This window comes from Zootoca vivipara, chromosome 14 (genome assembly GCF_963506605.1).
Source record: "Zootoca vivipara chromosome 14, rZooViv1.1, whole genome shotgun sequence".
In the NCBI taxonomy this organism is placed as follows: Eukaryota; Metazoa; Chordata; class Lepidosauria; order Squamata; family Lacertidae; genus Zootoca; species Zootoca vivipara.
In genome coordinates this window covers 44,441,351-44,464,876 of record NC_083289.1, presented here as the reverse complement: position 1 = coordinate 44,464,876, position 23,526 = coordinate 44,441,351, and the positions used below count along the sequence as shown (strand labels likewise).

General features: G+C 48.1%; 1 protein-coding gene across 1 annotated transcript; it reads right to left on the bottom strand.

Moving 5' to 3' along the window:
• Window positions 1-7,264: 7,264 nt before the first annotated feature.
• TNFRSF13B (TNF receptor superfamily member 13B) lies at window positions 7,265-16,061 on the bottom strand. Its single transcript, XM_035132105.2, has 4 exons — window positions 15,938-16,061; window positions 13,726-13,842; window positions 12,291-12,518; window positions 7,265-7,842 (listed from the first exon to the last, which is right to left on the bottom strand). The coding sequence occupies exons 1-4, from the start codon at window positions 16,041-16,043 to the stop codon at window positions 7,571-7,573; spliced, it is 723 nt and encodes a 240-aa protein (XP_034987996.1). The 5' UTR covers window positions 16,044-16,061; the 3' UTR covers window positions 7,265-7,570.
• Window positions 16,062-23,526: the final 7,465 nt, after the last annotated feature.

Here is a 23,526-nt window from a genome sequence, read left to right as displayed (position 1 = left end):
GCTTGGTCGAGATGGATCCTGGATCCTATAACATTTGGTGGGAGAGAAAGGGTAGTAAATTCATTGATCCAGCTTTTGCATGTTCCATCCAAATTGGGATCCTGTGGCACACGGAGAAGCAGAGCAGTCCTGCGCGATGAGAGCAGATCTTTGGCGTGAGCTGGAAGTACACAAGGATTTCTCTAGGAAGAGGTGAGTACAACTCAGCTGTCTCAGACCAATGTGCAAAGACGCTTGCTTCCATTCTCATGAGCATCTGGCCTGTGCTTGTCTCGTGGGGTTTTTAGATGTCAACGTGCTCTTGAAAGATGAATTAAAAAAAGAGAACAAGGGGATTTATTGTGCTGCTTTTCTTAAAAAAAACAAAACACTTTTATTTCCGGTTCTGAAGATAAAGTAAGATCGGTACTTCCATTCAAAGTTAGATCATGTCCTTGTGCAGTTTTTTAAGCTCTGTTCTGAGGAGCTCTATTCTATTTAGGAAAGATTACTAGGAGCCCCTCGTGTGAAGTTCTGGGGCTATTTCCAAGTGCATATCACCATTTGATATGTACAGATTACGTGGAAATCCCAAAAGATGCCCTGATTTAGAGAGCTGACTGATTATTGTAATGTTGCCCTCCTTATTCCTTTTCAATAATGCAGCAAGCTTGCAGTGGAAGAGGAGTTTGCCTACTGCTTCCTGCCCAACACTGGAGCTCAAGCTGCATTAAAGTGAAAATAAATAAATAGAGGTATGGCACCCCCTTGTGGTTGAATGATACATAGGCTCACTCTCCACTTCCAAGCTCTCTATACCGTGTTTCCCCTTTTTTAATACGTAGTCATAAAGTAAGCCAGGGCAGCAATTTTAAGCAGTTGAGAAATATAAGACATACCCCGAAAATAAGACATACCCCCATGCCTGCCAGCTTGGGGCTTGGAACTGACTGCTGCAGTGGCGAGCGCTCAGAGTGCCCAGACGCTGGCTAAGCAAGGAAGCAGAGAGCAGAGCTGCAGATCAGCTGTAGCGCGCGCCTAGGAGGAACGCAGCTAAGTCAGCCCTGAGGAGGGAAAATGGCGTTTAAAAATGCCATTTGGCGTTTAAAAACGCCATTTGAAGTGATTTCAGCCTGCCGCCCCGCCCTCCGTGGCAGGTACGGTAGAGAAGGAGCCCCTTTCTCCAAGTGCCCACCACACGAGGGAAAAGCGCCCCGCGCCCCGCGCCAGCCACCGTCCTGCCCAAACCTGGGCTCTCTCCCCTCAGTCACCCCCAGCCGCCCCGCCTCCTCTCTCCCTCCCTTAAAGGACAACTTTGTGAGCGAACCGCTGGGTGCCTTGGCCCCGGGGAGGCGCAAGGAGCCGCGGAGGAGGAACAGGCGGCTGGGGGGTGGGTGGGTCGCTTTCTCCGCATCCTCGGAGTTTGGGCTCCGTATCCAGGAAAGAGCGAGTCCGGAATTGCCCCCCATCTGGCAGCCCCTGAGGAGCCGCCGCCGCCCTCGAACTTCGCCTTCTTTTCCCTCAGGCGGCACCTTCCCGCAGAGCGCCCAGGCCAGGAGTGCTCAGCAGCGCCGCGTGGAACGCCCGAGCCAGCTCGGGGTCTGCTGCTGCAGCTGTGAGCGTGCAAAGCGCCTAGCAGCGCCGCACGGAGCGGAGTGCCTGAGCCAGGAGAAGGAGGCCTGCCGCCCCGCCACCCAGAACCGGCTGCTGCTGCGCGGAGCACACGGCAGCGCTGGGCGGAGCGCCCGAGGCAGCGGCCTCGCCTCTTCCTGGAATGCCGCCCCGCCGCCCGGAACCGGCTGCTGCAGCGCCGAGCGCTCAGGAGCGCCCAGCAGCACCGGGCAGAGTATACTGTATACTGTTATTGTTGGCTGTTGTGAGGGCAATGGGAGACTGCAAAATGACAAGGCTTGGGGAATAAACATCATAAACTCAAGGCCCTTCAACAGTCACCATCAATGCTTTGTTACCAGCAGATCCTGCTAGCCATCCACAATACATTTCCTGGAAATCATTCGTTAGGCAAATGTTTGCAAACAAACCCACAATTTCCATTGATGCCTTTGGGAATCGGTTATCTCTGTCCCCTCCTGCCATGGTTTCTGTCCAAAAATGGCTGCCACTGACCAGCCAAGCACAACAAGTAAAGAAGTGGACAATCTTCGGCTCTTTGGATATCTGAATCTGTGGAGTGTGTAGCCAGGTTTTCATGATTATTTCTGTTTGGATAAGTGAACAGGTAGATAGTGAGCAGGTGGACAGCAGGACCTGCATGTACTTTATGCTGCTTGTGTTTATGCTGGCTTTTAGGTTGCTTTTTTGTGCTGATTGATAAGTCCATTTTAATATTCTTTCGCTTTAATTTGTCATGTTAATAGCTTGATTAACCACCTGCAAAGGTGGTATAGAACTGAAACAAGCAAGCTTGGAAATTTTAAATATGTAAATAAAAGTGCTATATAAATAACAGGAAAGTGCGATCCTCTAGGAATTCTTGCGAGCAGAGCAGGATATACTGTAATGTTTGCCTTCCTCCAGTAGGCTATCGGTAATAAAAAAATAAGACATCCCCTGAAAATAAGACACCGTGTGGTTTTTTTTCCAGAAAAAAAGTTATAAGACGGTGTCTTAAAAAAGGGGAAACACGGTATTTACTGTCAGATGTCAAAACAATTGATTTTTTAAAATCATTGTTTAGGCAGAAATTGATGTGATCATTAACCCCTGCATGCATCCTTGATGCTTGCAGTGTAATATCCAGGAATAACCAGCTGCAAATACTTTCCCGCCGCAGCAGTACCTATTTATCTACTTGCACTGGCATGCTTTCAAACTGCTAGGTTGGCAGGAGCTGGGACAGACCAACGGGAGCTCACCCTGTTCGAACCACCAACCTTCCGATTGGCAAGCCCACGAGGCTCAGTGGTTTAGACCACAGCGCCACTTGCATCCCATAAGACTGCTTGCCAGCAGTACACATGACGAGGATCTAGGAGTCTTCGTTGGCTACAAGCATAACTGAGTCAACAGTGTGATGAAAAAGCTAATGCTATTCTAGACTGCATCAACAGAAGTATACCGTATTTATGCAAATCTTAATGCGCACCTCAATTTTCAAAACCTTGAAACCAAAAAAGTGTTTGTTTGCATCATCAAATCTAATGTGCACCCTAATTTTTGTGACGTAATTTGGCCAAAAAAGGTGCACATTATTCGAGTAAATACGGTAGTTTCCTGATCAAGGGAAGTAATAATGCCACTCTATTCTGCCTTGGTTAGACCACACCTGAAGTACTGAATCCAGTTCTGGGCACCACAGTTTACTAAGGTTATGTACAAACTGGAATGTGTGCAGAGGAGGGCAAGCAAGATGATCAAGGGTCTGGAAACCAAACCTTATGAGGAACGATTGAGGGAGCTGGATATGTTTAGCCTGGAGAAGATGAGACTGAGAGGAGATAGGGTAGCCATCTTCAAATAACTAAAGGGCTGTCACATGGAAGATGGAGCAAGCTTGTTTTCTCCTCTGGAGGATAGGTCCTGATCCAATGGATAAAAGTTGCAAGAAAGGAGATTCTGACTAAACATCAGGAAGAACTTTCTGACAGTACGAGCTGTTTGACAGTGGAATGAACTTCCTTTGGAGGTTGTGGACTCTCCTTCACTGGAGGTTTTTAAGCAGAGGTTGGATGGCCACCTGTCATGTATGCTTCAGCTGAGATTCCTGCATTGCAGGGGGTTGGACTAGATGACCCTCGGGACCCCTTCAAACTCAACCATTCCATGATTCTAGGATGCCATATTCCACTTCCCAGGGCTACAATTTATAGAATTCCCTGCAAAGAAGGATTGATTGTCAAACTACTCTGGAAATCATAGTTCTAGGAGGGGAATGGCGGTGTCTCCCTAACAACTTTGCAGTCTTACCTCCTGGAATCCTTTGGGGGAAGCCATAGCTCTTTAAAGTGGTTTGATGCTGCTTTAAATGTATGGTGCGAATGTGACCCAATGTCAAACATAACATCTTCCAATGGGTCACTTAAGCGAGATCACCAAAAAAACCCCACCCTTATAGTATATTGTGCAATCCCCTTTTTTATAAGCGTGTTTTAGTTAATTTGGCATTACCGTTTGCCCTTTTACATTCCAACTCTTCTGTTTCAGTTGCGCTTTTCAAATGCAGGTGGTGGGGAAGAGATGTGGCTTAGCTCAGCCTCTTCCAACCCCCCATCCCCACCCAGTTTATCATTATTTTGAAAGCACTCCTCGACAACAAACAATGCCCATTTGAAATTCGGACAATACAGGCTGCATTGTATCTCCTAGTATCGGGGACTTCTTCCAGCCCGCCGCACAGGAGCTCTGGAAGAAAGAGTTGCCATCCTAACATCCGCTCACATGCATGGGCCGTGCTCTTGCTCCCGTTGCCTGGTAACCAGAGGGAGGCCTGCCCGAGGGCGAGCGGATGCTGAATTAAATAGCATCTCGGGTCGGTCGGTCTCAACGCTACTTTCTGCTTGCTGTCGGGGGCAGGCTGGGAATGGGCTTTATTTACAACTGATGGATCAACTTGTCTTTGTTCTGCTGGGGAGCATTTCAGCCCAAAGAAGCCGTACGTCGTTGGTGATGTGCTGATGGGGACTGGGGCGTGGCCCGCTTTCGACCATGAAAACCATTCCCATTTACTGTCATGAACTTTCAAGTACTGGAAGCAATTTACATGTGTTGACACGTAGTTCAGTCTCAATATATGTTGAGGGATTCGTGTTTGATGGGGCTCCTACCCCAGTCAAGAAAGGAAGCCATAGAAGACTGGATCGATAAGGGGGGGGAGCATTTAACCCTTTGCTTTCCAGCTGTGTGTTCATTCTAAATCTCCCTGGGGTGGGGGGTTTGGGACAGAGTGATAAAGGGATCCGCATCTTTCCTTGCCCTGGCTGGAACCAGCTCTCCACAAACACCCCAGACCTCAGTCTCCTAGAACTTGCAGAGAAATGAAGAAGGCACAGGTGCAGCCTGAGACTGTGTGGGAAAGACCCTGGAGAAGAGGAGGCCTAGTTGATACTGAGAAAGCAAGAGGCCTTTGGTCCTCTCAGCTGCTGTGTGAGAGCAAGACCTACTGGGAAGAGTTGGTGAGATTGCTAGGCCTACGCTGTTTTCGGTTTCTTGAATAAAGAGTTGACTTCACTGAGACCATATTTTTCTTTGACTGCTGACTTTGGCTCCTGACAATTAAAATAATAATCTTCCCATCAGCCCCAGCCAATATGGACAGGGAGGGTGGGAACAGTTGTGTTAAAACACCTGAAAAATTATGAGTTTTCTGGGAGAAAACTGCTCCTCCAGTGTGGTGTAGTGGTTAAGAGTGGTGGACTCTGGTGAACCGGGTTCGCTTCCTTGCTCCTCCACATGCAGCTGCTGGGTGACCTTGGGCTAGTCACACTTCTTTGAAGTCTCTCAGCCCCACTCATCCCACAGAGTGTTTGTTGTGGGGGAGGAAGGGAAAGGAGAATGGTAGCCGCTTGGAGACTCCTTTGGGTAGTGATAAAGTGGGATATCAAATCCAAACTTTTCTCCTTCCCCAGTGGCTGGGAATACCAGATGCTGGGAACCATAAAGTGTGGTTGCACTCATGACCTGCTTGCAGGCTTTCAATTGAGGCACCAGGCTGGCTACTGTGAGAACAGACTGCCGGACTAGATAGGCCTTTGGCCTGATTCAGCAGGAATCTTTTCTATGTTTCTACATCTCTTTACTTCATAAGCTGCTTATTGGAGGGCAAGGAAAGGCGTTTGCTTCTTAAGCTGTACTCATCTGCCTCTGACATTACATTTTTGCTCTAACTCTGCAGCTGCTTTCCACCGCCTCTCGAAAATGCTTTTGAGATCGAGCCTTTGCAGTGATTGTAGCTCTACACTCACAAAACATTTCAAATAGGCATGCCTAATGGGGCCCAGTGCAAAGTGTTGTGCAACCATTTCCCTGGGAATCAACCTATCCAGTAGGTTTCTTAGGCTTTTGCACGAAATCTAGGGAGATGTAGACCAAGGGATGCCCAAGTACAGTAAAGCCTTCTATGGCAAAATTACTCAAACCTGATGTACGGTACTTTTTAGGATGGTGAAAAGCGTGCCATGTAGCTGTGATGGGATTTGCTAGCAGTCATATTGAAGCTGGTTCATTTCATGCCACTCTTTAGGGAAGGTAAACAAAAAATATGCCTTTCAGCTGCAGGGCTAAGCATGCAGAATTTGCAAGTGAGTGCCATCGAAATCATAGAATTGTGTCATCAACTGGTTGGACACCAAGGAACCAACTGGGTAACCCCCAAGGATAGAAGGCTCACAGACTGGGGATTGGTGGTAGGATGTTAATGAGCAGTCAGAGGGAGAAGATGGGGAGGAGGTGGTGTCAGAAGCTGAAGAGCTAACAGGGCTTAGTGAGATGGGAGAGTCTGTGGCAGAGAGAAGCCCAGATGCAGAAATGGAAGCGGAAGCAGGAAAGGAGGGAGACCAAGAGGCAGAGATGAGTCTGGCTGGTGAGGAAGCCAGGTTGCCTCCCCTGACCCCCTCCTGCTGTGACAAGCTCCTCTTCCCTGGTCTCCCGGAACCAAGAGAGGCATGAAGCGGGAGGAGCAAAGGCAGGCATGCCTGCAAAGTCTCAGATTTATTGGGGAAATGATTAAATGAGGAGGGGAACCATGTACACTACTCCTTTGAGGAAAAAGTGGGGTATACATGCAGTAAAATAAACACTGTAGGCATATCTATTTGGTATACCTGTGAATGATTGCTGTGGCACGTATTGCAGAAAGTAAGGCATGTTTATTTGAAATTGGGGTCAGTAGAAAGGTGATCTTTCATTCAAGCGCTCTCAACACTTTTCCTATTCCTGTGATCAGACAAAGAATTGGGCTTTCTTCACTAGCTGCTGGTTTTGGTTTTGGTTTTGAAAGAAAGGCAATGAAGGGCTTTCCCCCTGGGATGTCTTGCCCACTGCTGATCTAGAACATGTGCAGAGAGGAGAGCAGGGAAAGATTTCCTACCGTGTTTCTCATATTATAAGACATGTCTTATATTTATTTTTTCCTCAAAAAAACACACTATGGCTTATTTTCAAGGGATGTCTTATTTTTTTCCTCCTCCTCCTGCTGCGGCCAGCATTGCTGCTGCGCCTATCACTATGTCTTATTTTCAGGGTATGGCTTATATTCCTTGAATGCTTAAAAATCCTGCTATGTCTTATTTTATGGGTATGTCTTAAAATATGAGAAACAGGGTAACTGTTAATGTAAGTAGCAGGTATGTCAAGAGAGACTAGGCTGTAAAACACTTATTCCTGGAGCCCTGGCTTTCTATATGTGGGGAGGTCTTTCCGGGGTGTGTGTGTAGAATTCAGACCTGCAAATCGCTGCCACCTGCAGTCCTAAAGTGGCTGAGTCCAGGAATTGTTTTACCTGCCGGATTCTGCAGATTGTGTAAGGAGGCATTCCCAGGGGAATTGTGTGGAGGAAGAACCTGGGAGATTCAAGCAGCTTTGCTCTAGTGTGGAGGGGCGGCTGTGGTCCTGTAGTCTCTCATCGCCCGGAATCTCAAGTCACCTGCATCTTTTCTTGCGATGGAGAGCAAATAATTTGGAAGTGGCCATCTTCAGGGGTAGCAATGGTTCCCATACGCCCTGTGCCAGCAGTCCCTGCCACGGCAGGATCCCCTTCCATCCCGGCTTGGTAGGTTTTGTGACACGCCCTGGTTTCTTGAATGGCGGGGCTTGCTTCAGGGAAGCAGAAGCCGCAGGTTTCAATGGGCTCTGGTGTCTGGCTTCCGCTAGATCCACTCCCCATGCTCCCTGCTTCCATTAGACAATCTGAAAAATAAGCCCATGTGCATTAAAGTGGGAGTCATCCCATAAGGTGCCAGTGTGGTGTAGCAGGCAGTGTCAGGTAAGGAACATGGAGTAAAGGTAAAGAGACCCCCGACAGTTAAGTCCACTTGCAAATGACAGGGAGTAGTGTTTTTCCGCTTCCGCAGACAGTTTTTCCGGGTCATGTGGTCAGCATGACTAACCTGCTTCTGGCGAAGCCAGAGCACCGCACGGAAACGCCGTTTACCTTCCCGCCAGAGCCATACCTATTTATCTACTTGCACTGTGTGCTTTCGAACTGCTAGGTTGGCAGGAGCTGGGACCGAACAACGGGACCTCGCCCCATCTTGGGGCCCTGAACCACCGATCTTCTGATCGGCAAGTCCAAGCAGCACAGTGGTTTAAACCACAGCACCAGACACAAGTTCAAATCTCAACTCAGCCATGAAAATCATTGTATGAGGTTTGGGCCTTTATTTATACAGGCCAAGTGTTCCTACTTTCCAGGGACAGTTCTAGATTTACAGAAGCCGTCCCGGTTTCTGGTTTTATCCCGGAATGTGCCGCTTGTCCTAAGGACGTCCCAATTTTGCATCAGAGAAACATTGGAGGTAATGGCGGGGTGGTCCCTATTTTCATTGGAGAAATGTCGGAGGGTATGCAGTTATGCCAAGGAGATAAGTAACTATACAACCTTTAGCAGCTCTTTCCAGCCTAGGATAGGACAGCCCTTGCCCCTTCACAGAACTATTCCACAGGGAAGCAAGAATTAATGTCAAAGCCTAACCCTGTAGAGTACATACTAGTGTAATTTCTTTTTTAGCTGCACAACTGGTACTTTTAATAAAATGTAGTGTGAAGGCTCTTTTTTGGGGTTCCTTCCCTTTCTTGCGCTGCTGCAAACCAAAGGGTTCCACCACTCCCCAAACTCCCTCTTGTGCACGAGCAATGCTGTTTTGACTACATAAACAAAGCACCCCCAGCCTGAACATTAGAAATAGGTGGAATGGTACTTTCCTCTGTTTTTCTCCTTTCTCTCCCCATCACTGTAATTTTAAAAAGTAAGAAAATAAAAGTGGAGGGGAGATAAAAGGGTGGTTGTGGCGTAGCCTACTTGTGGAATCTTTCCTTCCAAGTGAAGACCAGTGTGGTATAGCACTTGAGAGTGTCAGACTGGAATCTGGGAGACCAGGGTTCAAATCCCCACTCAGCCATGAAGCTCACGGGCTGACCTTGGGCCAGTCATTATCTCTCGAGACTAACCTACCCCACAATCTTGCGGGACTATGATTGGAAACGGACAGGGAAGAGAGAACCATGAACGCTCCCTTTAGCTCCTTGGAGGAAAAGCAGGCTGTGAATGCAGTAAATAGCAATGCCATATTTAAAAGACAAATGTATTAGGGGGGAAAGGCCTCTATGAGGCTGAAAATGTAAACGAGAAGATGCAATGGCATGGTATCTGAAGAAGTGTGCATGCACACGAAAGCTCATACCAATGACAAACTTAGTTGGTCTCTAAGGTGCTACCAGAAGGAATTTTTTTATTTTGTTTCGACTATGGCAGACCAACATGCCCGGCTACCTACCTGTAACTAGAACAATGGCATGGTGCTGGGTTGCCAAGCCTCCAGGCCTCACTCAAAGTCTAAAGGTTTGCCTGGCTCCTTCCAGGTAGCATGTGGAGGGCTGGCATCAGAGTGTGTTTAATACTTAGTATTAAGAAGACTGTGTATGCATATTGCAAGCTTCTGCCCAGCGGGAACCGACTGCAAATTATAGCACAGACAGTCTGGGGATGTGTTGACTGCCGTCTTCCATTTCCCCCTCCCAATTAGCCTCCATCTCCAAGGTTCTCTGATGTGACCACCAGATGCTGCTTCTGGAGCTCATGTATGTGCTCTGAAACCTCGGGGTCTGGGGTGCTCCTGGCCCGGCAACCCTACACAAGGCAAGCCACAGTGGGGTGAGGAATCCAACAACCTACGAAGCCTGAATTTTGCTTTGGGAAAGTTTCCAAGTCCTGGTGGCAAAGACACACTTGGAAATTGTAGATCAGGGAGGTCTGAGGAGATGGGGTGTGGGCTAGGGAAGATTTTTGGTGGTGAGAGTGTGCTTTGGAGATGGGAGTGTGGGGCTTCCATTATCTTCGTAGTTTCCTGCAAAGTCCCCGTGGCCTAGCAGAAGCAGGAAACAAGCAAGCATGTTTTTAAGTGGGTTAAATAATTTATACAGTTTTTCTTGGCACAGGAGGAGGAGAGAGTGTGTGTTTTTAAGGCTGTCCTCTATTGAAAGAGATTTGTTTGATTTCTCATAGGCACTTGATCACTTAATCTAGTGAAATACAGAAATTCACATATGGGCAAACAATTATAAAAGAGGTGGGTGGGGAAGAACCAAATATTTGGGGTGGGGGTGGGGGGAGGGTGTTAGTGCCTGCCAGAACAGATGAAAGCATTCTCTCTTGCGTATGTCACTTTTTTTTTTGCAAATATTTAACGTTTCAAAAAATTAAATTAATGCCAGCTTTATCTAATGGATTAATTTACTGTGGGCTACATCCTTAGAACAAGGGACGCAGGTGGCACTGTGGGTTAAACCACAGAGCCTAGGGCTTGCTGATCAGAAGGTCGGCAGTTCGAATCCCTGTGACGGGGCGAGCTCCCGTTGCTCGGTCCCAGCTCCTGTCAACCTAGCAGTTCGAAAGCACATGGAAAAGTGCAAGTAGATAAATAGGTACCGCTACAGCGGGAAGGTAAACGGCATTTCCGTGTGCTGCTCTGGTTCGCCAGAAGCGGCTTTGTCATGCTGGCCACATGACCTGAAAGCTGTACGCCGGCTCCCTTGGCCCATAATGCGAGATGAGCGCGCAACCCCAGAGTCGGTCACGACTGGACCTAATGGTCAGGGGTCCCTTTACCTTTACCTTTACATCCTTAGAACAGGACAGTTTAGTGTGGCATAAACACAACTCTGGGACCTTTGATAAAGCAGAATGCTGAGGTGGGAAAGTAGACTGCGCTCCTTTAGACTTCAGCGGGGTATCGTACTTTTTAACATTCTTCAGACAAACCTCGCTGCAGTTAGAGTTCTAGCTCAGCCAACTTTACGCTCTGCTTTTCCTTTTGCGGGGAAAGCTTTTTAAAAAATAAAATAGAAGAAGCCCCCACCAATGTGATTGCCACACCTACTTATCTAAAGTATACAGTCCTCCCCACCACCTGATTCATTTTATTTTATTTTAATTAAGAACAAAAATGTGCACCCCACCACCGAGACCATTCCATTGTAACTACCCAACCTCCCAAAACTTCAACACTCTTGTGATGGTTTGACTCCTATGGTTACCAGATGTCCCCAGATTTACAAATCTGTCCTCGGACAAAATACGTCCCCAGATTTCATTTAATGTCCCCGGATTTATATTTTTAATTGTTATAGATTTATTAGTAGGGAATGAATGTTGTGTGCTTGGTTCAATGGCACAAGACACCATTTGGGGACTTCCAGCGAGGCAAAATGGCGGGCACCACGGCAGCAAGCAGCTCCTGAAGCCAGGCAGAGCCAACTGCACTACCAGGCTGGCTCCAGGCTGCTGAGACTGCCGCTGCCAGTGCCGAGGGGGAACCGGGGATGCCCGGCGCATCAGCTGGGGGAACCGCTGACTCCCCCCCTCCACGACCCAAATCGAGCTGGGAGTGAGAGCGCCGGGTCACCCAGCCGACTGCCCAGCGGCGCTCTGGGGCCAGGAAAACCCCAGAACCAGCACAGGGAGAAGGAGGAGAGAAGGAGAAGGAAGAGAGTGAAAGAGGAAGGAGAGAGAAAAGAGGGGAGCCCCAACCTTGCCGTGCCACTGCCGCCGCTGAGGAACACAGGTAGGAGAGCACCGGGAGGGCAAGGAAACGTGGCTGATCCCAGGCCCGGCACGAGCCTACTGCACGGCATCTAGCACTCCAAGAGAGCAGGCTGGGGCCCAGAGGAAGGCCATGCGGCAGCGGAGACCGCAGAAGAGAAGATATTACTTCTTAATAACTTTTTCTCTCTTTTTTTTTTTAAAAAGTGTCCCCAGATTCTTTGAAAAAAATCTTGTAACCTTACCCTTTCCGTTTTAACAGTACAAATTCAACAAACTCCATATCTCCTCAAAATCATTCCTCCTGCATATTCCCCGTCTTCCTTAATGACACGTTAATTTATCATTAACAGCAATATCCCACACCTCTTTATACCATTCTTCTGTTTTATATTCTGCTTGCCCCTTCTACTTCCTAGCTACAATAATTCGTGCGGCTGTCAATAAATTTGTGAGCGAGTCCTTCGTCGCCTCCCACCATCTGATTCTGATACACCTGTAGATCTGGTCCGATTCTACGCTGGACAATGCAGATTCGGCATTTGGAGAAATCTGAACTCTGCAAACCTTATATCAAATGATAGAAAGCATTTATTACCTTTGGGGCTGTCATTTTCTTTGCGGCAAGCGATGGTACCGGCTTGGCAGATCACCGCATCGCCCCATTTCCTAAAGTAAACCCAAGTCAACAGCAAGGAGAAGAGCAGAGTACACAGGCAGATGCCCAAGACCATGTAGATGACCGCCTGCTGGTCACACGCACTGTCCATCTTGCACTGGACACCCTGGAGAGCAGCCACTGCTGGTAAGGTGGGTGCAGCATCCTCTGGAAGTCAATGGAGGGGCAACAAGGTCAACAGCTGCTTATCTAGCAGGCATCCTCCATGGAGCGTTGGTGAACATCCTGTGTACAGTGCCTAACGCAGGGACCGGGAACCTTTCCCAGACCCAAGGGCCACATTCCGTGCTGGGAAAACCTTCCGAGGGCCATGTGCCAGGGCCAGAGGTAAAAGCTAAATCTTACTCTGGTCAGACCTCACCTGGAGTACTGTGCCCAGTTCTGGGCACCACAGTTCAAGAAGGATACTGACAAGCTGGAACGTGTCCAGAAGAGGGCAACGAAAATGGTCAAAGGCCTGGAAACGATGCCTTATGAGGAACGGCTTAGGGAGCTGGGTATGTTTAGCCTGGAGAAGAGAAGGTTAAGGGGTGATATGATAGCCATGTTCAAATATATAAAAGGATGTCATATAGAGGAGGGTGAAAGGTTGTTTTCTGCTGCTCCGGAGAAGTGGACACGGAGCAATGGATTCAAACTACAAGAAAGAAGATTCCACCTAAACGTTAGAAAGAACTTCCTGACAGTAAGAGCTGTTCGGCAGTGGAATTTGCTGCCAAGGAGTGTGGTGGAGTCTCCTTCTTTGGAGGTCTTTAAGCAGAGGCTTGACAGGCATATGTCAAGAATGCTTTGATGGTGTTTCCTGCTTGGCAGGGGGTTGGACTGGATGGCCCTTGTGGTCTCTTCCAACTCTACGATTCTATGATTCTATGATTCTACGTTGTACGCACACGTTACACTATTCTCTCCCCACCCCACCACACCCTGCCTGGTGAGTTGGCACATCCACCGTTCATGCTATACCTTTAAAGCCTTCCCTCAGAGAATTCTGGGCACTGTAGTTTCCCCCTCACAAAGTTACGATTCCCAGCAACCCTTAACAAACTACAGTGCCCAGAATTCTTTGAGGGGAAGGATGTGCCTCAAATGTGCTTTGAAGGCATAGCCATAGCGTATACTGGATCTTAGCAGCAGCATAGAATTATCCCCCAACGTTTTGGTTTTTACAGGCATCCTCCAACACAGAAGCTCTGTAAACTAATTCTGGAGTGTTGCGTTGGGGCGGGAGGGAGTTGAGCTGTATTCACACTCTGAGAGGGAACACTCTCTCTATATTATCATCTGGGGCTGAGAATCCAGTGAGGGAAACCCTGCTTTCCAGCTCTAGTGTGGCCCATTCACCCCAGACCCTTACTTTTGCAGAAAGGGTTGCATTCCCTGGGGTGCTGCCCACAGATACCAACACAACTGAAGCACTGCCTCAGGAGCCAATCGTAGTAGAAGCCCTCACGCTTGCTGCAGTCCATGGAACCTGAGGAGAAGGAGACAAAACAGGGTTTGCATCCATTGTATTCAATAAATAACGAGCGAGCAAGATGCTCCAGTCGCGAGTCAGCATTTTCTCCAGTCCTGCCTGCAGTTCATTGGCTACCAGCTCATGTTGCCATGGGAACAGCAGCATCCTTGAGGTTGGAGTAAGCTGGGAGAGGGATTGCTCTCCTCTCGCCACTGAACTGCTGGAGCATCTGGCTTACCAGCCGGTTCACTTTATTCAGTGAAGCTTTTTGCACCTATTGCCAGCTGTTAAATCTGCCTGCATCCACCAAGCATGGCTGACGCGCCCTTCAGGTGTTGCAAAGCGCTTGTTGTGAGAAATAAGTGGTGGTAAATAGTGGTCGTGGTTATTTTTATGGGCTTCATAAATTAGCTCATTATAATGCTTTGTTGTGACGGGGATGGAGGGGTTTGTGGCACTCCCAATGTGGTTGGATTCCAGCTGCTGTCCACCCTAACCTTCGTGGTCAGGGATGATAACAGCTGTAGTTTAAAATACATGGCTAGTCACAGATTCAACACCCCTCTTTGTAAATGAGCTCCGTAACCCATGCCACTTCCAATTAGGGTTGCAGCTATATTCAATTAGCCATTAGACCAATTGATTAAAACCTTTTCAAACAAAGAAAATATGCTTTTTGCTCCGGAAATTATTATTGCATTGCATTTATAGCCCACCTTTCCTCCAAGGGGCTCAAGGGGGTGTGCGTGGTTCTTCGCCGCCTCCTTGAATCTTACAACAACCCTGTGAGGCTAGTTAGGCTGAGAGGTTAGGCTGGTTAGTGACTGACCCAAGGTCGATGTCATGGACTGGCTGGGCACTGAGGAGTAGTGGAAGCAACCAGCTGGGGGAACCAAGGGACGAAGGCTCAGAGCCCGGAGATTAGTGGTGGGACGAGTCGTCACAGGGAGAAGAGGGAGAAGACTTGAGAGGAGGAGGTATTGGAAACTGAAGAGGTAACAGGGCTTAGTGAGCGGGAAGAGCCTGTGGCAGAGAGCAGTCCAGAAGCAGAAGCTGACGCAGGAGAGGAGGCCAAGAGTCAGAGATGAATCAGGCTATTGAAGAGTTATGGGTGTCTCCCCTTCCTGCTGCGACAAGCTCCCCTTAGGCAGTATGTTGTCCAAGGACGAGCACCAGTGGGAACACCTGGTGGACTCTGGAAGAGGATGTTGATGAAAACACTCCCCCTCCGACCCTAGAGCTTCTTTCCTACTTGGGGGAGCCCCCGATTTGAAGGGCTGTCCAGTCCAAGTTTGGCCAAAAGATAAATACTAGAGTTGTCAGATCAGGAGCATCCCAAACCCTGAGGTTTCACATCCCAAACCTCTGAGCTAGGGTGGCCCGCTGGTGATGTCACAGGATGGGCCCTGGAGATGGAAGTTAATTGGGAGGGAGGGGCAGTTCCCCACCTCCGAGTAAGGTACAATTTGTAGCTGGCTCCTACTGGGCTTTGTAAGCTTGCAAGCTGCATGTAAGTATTCTTAATAATACGTATTATTATTATTAAAGGGACTTTTGTCCACCTGGAGATTCACCTCCACCTGACATCTACAGGGGACCAGGCACACCTGGAGACTTCAGGTTAGACTGGAAGTCTGGCAACACCAATAAATACCCTTTAGAAAGGAGGGCAAGAGGGCCCTTGCAACTTCCCATCAAAGGTTAGTAGCACCTAAACAGCAGGCTGTGCAAAACACACAGCTCACCTGACCATCCATTTCCCCAGGACAGAGAAATCATAATCATTAAATCATAGTCATTAATTTTGCATTTAAGCTTACAAATTAACATATTAGATTTTTGTGCAAATTTTATGCAAATGAACATCCTATTTTGTCTCTCTCTCTTTTTTACACTGTATCCCCATTTCCTACCACCATTTTTCCAGGAATGGGACCCAGGAGCCGGGAGAGATGATCTTTCTCTGGGACCATCAAGAGCTGTTTCAGAGCAGCAGTTGATGTCAGCTGATCTGATTCCAGGATCTGGGAGCAGCATGGTTGAAAAGAAGCATGCAAATACTGCAACTTTAAAAAATAAATAAAGCAGCACATGTTCCCAGGACACTCACTGCAGGCACTGGCACATCCTTTAAATGGGCGCGGGTGACATGTGACAGTGCACGATACACACGCTTGCAAGAGCTTGTCCCAGAACTCGTCCTTTGCACACAACATGGCAACTCAGGAAGACTCTGGAAATAGAGAAGGGTAGAGTGAAAATCCCACTGTTATGCGGCAATGGCGCCAGGCTCACTCTCTGCAAAAGGGGAACTAGCGGGACCACAAAGAAGGGTACCAGGGGTGGGTTTCTCTTAGCCCACATTTAAAGCAGTATCATACCACTTCAAACAGCCGTAGCTTCCCCCCAAGGAATCCTGGGAGCAGTAGTTCATTAAGGGTGCCAAGAGTGGTTAGGAAACTCCTCTTCCCCTCCTCAGAGCTACAATTCCCAAAGTGGATGAAGAATCAACCCCTCATCACAGGGAACTCTGAGAATTGTAGCTCTGGTGAGGGGAACAGGGGCCTCCTAAAATGTCTCAGCACTCTTAATGAACTACTGCTCCCAGAATTCCTTGGGGGAAGCCATGGCTGTTTATAAAGTGGCGTGATACTGCTATAAAGACATGTCATGAACGTGGCCTTAGTTCTCAATCTTAAATTTCAATCTTGAGCATCCTGTTCTCACAGTGGCCAACATAGGAGCTAACTCCTGGGGGCTAAGGTCCTTTTGCTCCCCTGCCCATAAACTACTGAGGGGGCCTTGGACCCCCAAAGTGATGGGCACTGGCATTCAAATGCTGTGTGTGCATGTGTGTGTGCGTATCTTATGGTTGATCATGTGGTGCGGGGCTTAACTGGGCCCCCCAACATTTTGTTCAAGTTGGCACCTCTGCCCGCCAGCCAGCCACATGCCCATGGTTAGCCTAAAAGCAGGACCTGAACCTCTCTTTCCCCCCTCCCAGCTGTTTCCAGTAACTGGCATTCATAAACATACTCCCAAGCATTAGGAAGAACTTCCTGGCAGGGAGAGCTGTTCGACAGTGGAACTTGCTGCCAAGGAGTGTGGTGGAGTCTCCTCTTTTGGAGGTCTTTAAGCGGAGGCTTGACAGCCATCTGTCACGAATGCTTTGATGGTGTTTCCTGCTTGGCAGGGGGTTGGACTGGATGGCCCTTGTGGTCTCTTCCAACTCTATGATTCTTGATACTATTCATGGATTTGCTTAATCGTCTTTCAAAGCCATCCAAGTTGGTGACCCATCACTGCTTCTTGTGGGAGCAAATTCCGTAGCTTAACTCTGTGGTTTGTGAAGAAGGAATCATTGAAGAGTTGGAAGGGAGCCCAAGGGTCAACTAGCCCAATGCTCTGCAATGCAGGAATTTCTGTTGTCTGTCCTGAGTCTTCCAACATTCTGCTTCTTTGGGTCCCCAAAGTTCTAGCATTTCGAAGGAGAATAACTACTTCTCTGTGCTATGTATAATTTTATGTGCTTCTATCATGCCCAAAATGCTATAATCTGTCCTCACAGGGGAGTCGCTTCATGCCCCTTGATAATTTGGGTTGTCCTTCTCTGAACCTTTGGGGGAACAAGGCTCCAAACCGGAGGTGGAGCCCAGAGCCTATGACGGGCAGGACCAACGAATTCCCCATCATCATCCTTGCTTATTTCTACAAGTTTATACTGTATTGAAGAATGGAAACCCTTTTTGGAATACTTGAGAAAGAACTGTAGTCAATTGAAATCGCAGGCAGGATTTGAATTATGAGCAGCGGATCGAGAATGGCAATAAGTGTAACAGAGGAAATATGTATTAGATATAAGGTAAAGGTAAAGGGACCCCTGACCATTAGGTCCAGTCGTGACCGACTCTGGGGTTGCGCCGCTCATCTCGCATTATTGGCCGAGGGAGCTAGTGTACAGCTTCCAAGTCATGTGGCCAGCATGACAAAGCCACTTCTGGCAAACCAGAGCAGCACCTTCCCACTGTAGCTGTACCTATTTATCTACTTGCACTTTGACGTGCTTTTGAACTGCTAAGTTGGCAGGAGCTGGGACCGAGCAACGGGAGCTCACCCCGTCGCAGGGATTCGAACCGCCGACCTTCTGATCAGCAAGCCCTAGGCTCTGTGGTTTAACCCACAGCGCACAAAATGCAGCAGGTTATGGGTGGGAATAAAAACACCACGGTAAGGTAAGGGTGGGAAGCCACCCTGTTTATTTTGAAATAGAAACATATACTGAATTTGAAGTTAATGTGTTTAAGTTTTCAAAATGGAATAAAATGTATTAGAAATGGGGGGGGGGAGACTTAGCTACGATCCCCTGGAGTGGTTGCAAGTAAGAAGGTTGAGTGAGGCTGGTGGGGCAGTGCCTCCCCCCCATCTGCCCTAATGGTCAAACCACCCCTGAATGCTGGACAACACATTGAGGCCAGTGAAAAAGGAATGTGGCAAATGAAAGTGATATCTTTTTTTTAACCTAATTTCCCAAGGAGAGTCTTTGGACCCCATTCTAGTTGTTTGCCCTACATGTACCTTTGGAAGACCAAACATTTATACAAGACGCAACAATAGTTATATTTTCTCTCTTTTGAACAGAGCCTGCATCAGATGGCCTCTCCAACCTCATTCTCCTGTGATGCTTTCATTGGAAAACACTCTCTGCACTGTGACAATTTCAGCTTCAATACGCCCTCTTGTGGTCAGATTTGGTTGTTGCCATGGCAGGGCAGCGCTTTCTTCTGTGGCAAATACCAGAATGTGTGGCTTTGGCTATTTCCATTCTGTGCCCCCCCCCCCCGGGCACGATATACATTTAAAGCAGCAGCATATCACCTTAAAGCAGGGTTGCCATATTTCAAAAAGAGGCTAATTTGTTGTTTAGTCGTTTAGTCGTGTCCGACTCTTCGTGACCCCATGGACCATAGCATGCCAGGCACTCCTGTCTTGCCATATTTCAAAAAGAGGCTAATATCCATCTGATATTATCAGATGGAGACGCCATACGATGCAGGCTCTGAGAACCACGAAAGTTGTTGAGCTTTATTTAGGAACACCCCAAAATTGTTGAGCTTTTTTTTTTTTTTTAGACTAACCCCAAAGTTGTTGAGCTCTTTTAAACAAAACCTGCAATTTTTCGATTGACTTGCCTAAGATCCAAGACAATGTGGTGCTACCTTCCCCCGGACGTCAATTCCACCTTTGAAAGCCTGAATGTATGGCAGTCCTATTTAAAGAGTCAGGAAATATCCGGCATTCCTTTTCGCAGAAACGACCCTACAGGTAGAAAACAAACACAGAAGCAGGGTGGGATCCAGCCTCCTTCAGGAAGGGCAACTTGCAAGGAGCTGTGACTTTTCAGAAGTTTGAACCGTCTGTGCGCCAATCTCTCAAAGAGGTCTGGTGTGCCTGTCAGTGATTTTTCAGCACCAAAGCCTTTTTTTTTTTTTGGTCTTCCCAGACCTTTTAGCATCTCTAATATCTTTTAACACAATTGATGTAATTTTCCCGCCAGGAATTACAGAATTACGACAATTCTACCGGTTTTAGGTTTTAGCATATGTTTTGTTATGCTATATCTATCTATCTATCCATCTGATTGGCTGCCAAGGTTTGATTTGTGCCTGCCTATATATGTTGGCTTTTATGAGTGAATTTTATTATTTGCTATAGCTGGGTTGGTTTCTGAACTATATGGCATGCTATTTAAATTTGTCTATTTCACTCGGTATGCTGTCTAGAGAATTATTATTATTATTATTTAGGGTTTTAGGCAACTCAAGAAGGAATAAACATGGAGAGGCTTTCATAAACAACATTTCCCAACAGCAATGGTTGTTAGTGTCTTTTGGAACTGATGGGGCAGAAGGCAGGGAGGTCAACAGGAGGGGCAGCCACAGCCAATGGCAGGCAGGGCCAAATAATTCTAGATTTGGCCCCCCTCTGCCTCTCAGCTGAGTTCTGCAAGGGCAACGCTGAGGCTGAGGAGGAGGAGCAAACTGATAGACAGCACGTGCGTGCACACACACACACACACACACACACACACTCCAACATTTCTCCAATGAAAATAGGGACTTCCTATTCCATTATTATTATTATTATTATTATTATTATTATTATTATTATTATTATTATTTATATCCCGCCCATCTGACTGGGCTGCCCCACACACTCTGGGCGACTTCCAACATATATAAAAACATAATAAAACATGAAACATTGGAAAAACTTCCCTATATAGGGCTGTCTTCAGATGACTTGGGGGTCGGATAACTCCATACTCTCCAACATTGCTCTGATGAAAATAGGGACATCCTAAGGAAAAGCGGGATGTCATGGATAAAATCAGAAACCAGGACAGCTTCTGTAAATCCAGGACTGCTCCTGGAAAATAGGGACCCTTGGAGGGTCTGGGGGAGGTGGCTACCGGCTGAGGCCAGACTGAGGTTGCCCAGCCTCCACAGCAGCCTAAAGTGAGCCAATCTACCTCAGGATTCAATCTCCTCACCCTCTCTTGCAGGTGTGGCCCTCCAGAGATTGCTGGACTACAATTCCCACCAGCCCCTGCAAGCATGGCCGATGGCCAGGGATGATGGGAGTTGTAGTTCAAGCAACATCTTGAAGGGCCAATGGTTCCCCACTAACGGTTCTCTTGCCTGTTTTTCACCAGGCTTTATAGATGCTGACTCTTTTTGCTTCTAAGTTTTGTGCTGACAGAGCTCATACAGTTAAGCAGGCCGAGGTGACGGACAGGGTGGTGCACAAGTTGAATTTTCCACCTTGGGTCCTGACACCTGGGCTGTCTCTGGGTTTTGGTACTGACTTTCACAATGGTGTGGCTGTTTTCAAGCTGCGTTCCGGTGAACCTTCCTCAACGAAAGCCGTAGTAACAGTGCTTCCCTGAAAGCCAAGCAGCCTGCCATTGCCCATCTCCACATGCAATGCAGCCCCACGGAGCAGTAGGCCCTATGGACTCTCCTTCGTGGCCACACTCCAACTAGACCAAAAGGCCTAGTCAGGGAATGGAGAGTGAACCCCTAAAATATGCTCTTCCCACCCACCACCGCAATCCTTTGTACAGTGGTACCTCGGTTTAAGTACACAATTGGTTCCGGAAGTCTGTACTTACAGGGGCGTAGCCAGGATCAAAATTAGGGGGGGCAATGGGCGGGGCCAAGGCGCGGGGGAGGGGCCACAGTGGGGCAAGGAAATCCATGGTCGTTCAGGGGCGAGGGGGCGCCAGGATCAGCCCGAAATCGGGCTGCTCCGACCCCCTCCTCCCCCTCCGCGATTGGCAGGGGCGAGGGGGCATCAGGATCAGCCCAAAATCGGGCTGTTCCGATCCCCTCCTCCCCCTCCGCGATCGCCGGGGCGGGTGGAGGGAAAGCTGGCTTTCCCTCCATCCGCCCCACAGCCAGCAAGGGAGAAGGGAGCCCCAGAGCCAGCCGGCTAGAAGGGACGTCTCCCTTCTCCCTGGCTGGCTGTGGGGCGGGCGGAGGGAAAGCCAGCCAAACGCTTTGCGCGGCTCTGGGGCTTTCTCTCCACCCGCCCCACAGCCAGCCAGGGAGAAGGGAGATGGCACCGGGCGGCGGCGGGCAGTGGGGCAGGCTGGCCAGCGGCTCTGCTTCTAGGGGGGCAGCTGCCCCCTCCTGCCCCCCTGCCTACGCCCATGTGTACTTAACCTGAAGCGTACTTAACCTGAAGCGAACTTTCCCGTTGAAAGTAATGGAAAGTGGATTAATCCGTTCCAGACGGGTCCGCGGAGTACTTAACCTGAAAGTACTCAAATCAAGGCGTACTTAAACCGAGGTACTGTACTGCACAAGGGGTTCCTTAGATTCCCCAGCAAACAAGCCGGAAAGTTCCCATGAGGTGGCAGTTTTGAAAGTCACTGGCTTAGTGACTCAGGCCATATCCCCACGGTACATTTAAAGCACTCTCATGCCATTTCAACAGTCAAAGCTTTCCCCCAAAGAATCCTGGGAACTGTAGTTAAGGCTGCTGAGACTTGCTAGGAGACCCCTCTTCCCCTCGCAGATTTCCAGAGTTCCCTGGGAAGCAGGATGGACTGCTAAACCACTCTGAGAACTTGTAGCTCTGTGAGGAGAATAGGAGTCTCCTAACAACTCTCTCTCAACCCTAAATAAACTACAGTTCCCATAATTATTTCAGTGTGGGAAGCCATGGCGTGCATGTTATCTTAGCATGCTTCCACACAGCAGCTGTTGCAGGCTTGGTACGGTTCATGCATGCAGGGTTTTTTGAAATGTCCACACCCTGTTGGTGTCATTCCACACTTCTTCCTCCATGTAAACTGGGTTTGCTGTTTCCATGTTGTTTGGCTTATTACTTATTATTACAGGGGGGAACGGCTTTGCAAGGGTGTTGTGCATCCATGAACAACACTGAGTCCATATTGCAGAAGTGTCCTAGCGAGCATGGGCAATGGCGAAGGATGATGGGAGCTGTAGTTCAGAACATCTGGAGAGCCAAACACACAGCTGCTCCATTACGTGGATTTATTGTTAACGGTCAGCGACGTCACGCCTTGGAAGAGATGGCCTATGCATTTTAGGCTCCATCTGCACATGCATTTAAAGCAGTATCAGACCACATCATGGCTTCCCCTGAAGAATTCTGGGAACTGTATTTTGTTAAGAGTGCTAACAGTTCTCATAATCCCCTTGGAAGAGGGGGTTGATGTTTAAATCCCTCTGGGAATTGTAGGGAAATTGGGGTCTGCTAACATCTCTCAGCACCCTTAACAAGCCAGGGTTCCCTAGATTATTGGGGTGAAGCCATGACTGTTGAAAGCGGTATGATACCACTTTAAATGCATACTGTAGATGTGGCCTTTAAAACTTAATAAACCTAAACATTGTCTGGGCAATACTGATACTTTATTCACAAGGCATATTGAATAAGAATAATCTTATTATTTATACTCTGCCCATCTGGCTGGGTTTCCCCAGCCACTCCGGGTGGCTTCCAGCACATGTAAAAACATAATAAAACGTCAACCATTTAAAACTTCCAATGATAATACTTTTACATAACTGCACCGCTTGAAGCAGGGATGGGATGTTGCTGGACTCCCAACTCCCATCATCCCCCTGGCCATGACCATGGTGGCTGTGGCTGATGGGAACTGGAGTCCAACACTCTCAGGAGGAACCCTGGCTCAATGCCATTTCACAACCAGGCCTTGTCATACGTGCGGAAATAATACAGCTCTGCTTGTCTGTTTGCTAAGACTGCATAACTATTGCATGTGCGGAATCCCAGGTTTGTAAGATTTGTAAAGTGGGGAAGGGAATTAAATTGTCACAAGAGAGCAACTCTTTGAGGTTTGCACGAGACTCCTGTCATCTTGAATACAACATGGTTGGCTGCCTGAACATGGCTTTGTGCTGTTTTTTTCTATTTCTTTTGGGGGACAGAAAGCTCTCAACAAGTCACTCTCAGAATTAGTTCTGACTGAAACCAAAGCTGCGTAGCTGGGTTCTTTCTGACTTGCCAGACCTGTTTGTATGTCCGTATGTTAAGGCACACTAACTATCCTGACTCTCTGCGTCTGCTGAGAAAGTGAGGTTATTAAGGGCTTGGAATTTCCACAGCTCATGTGAATTTTAGAGTCGGGAGACCCAAAAGGATTTC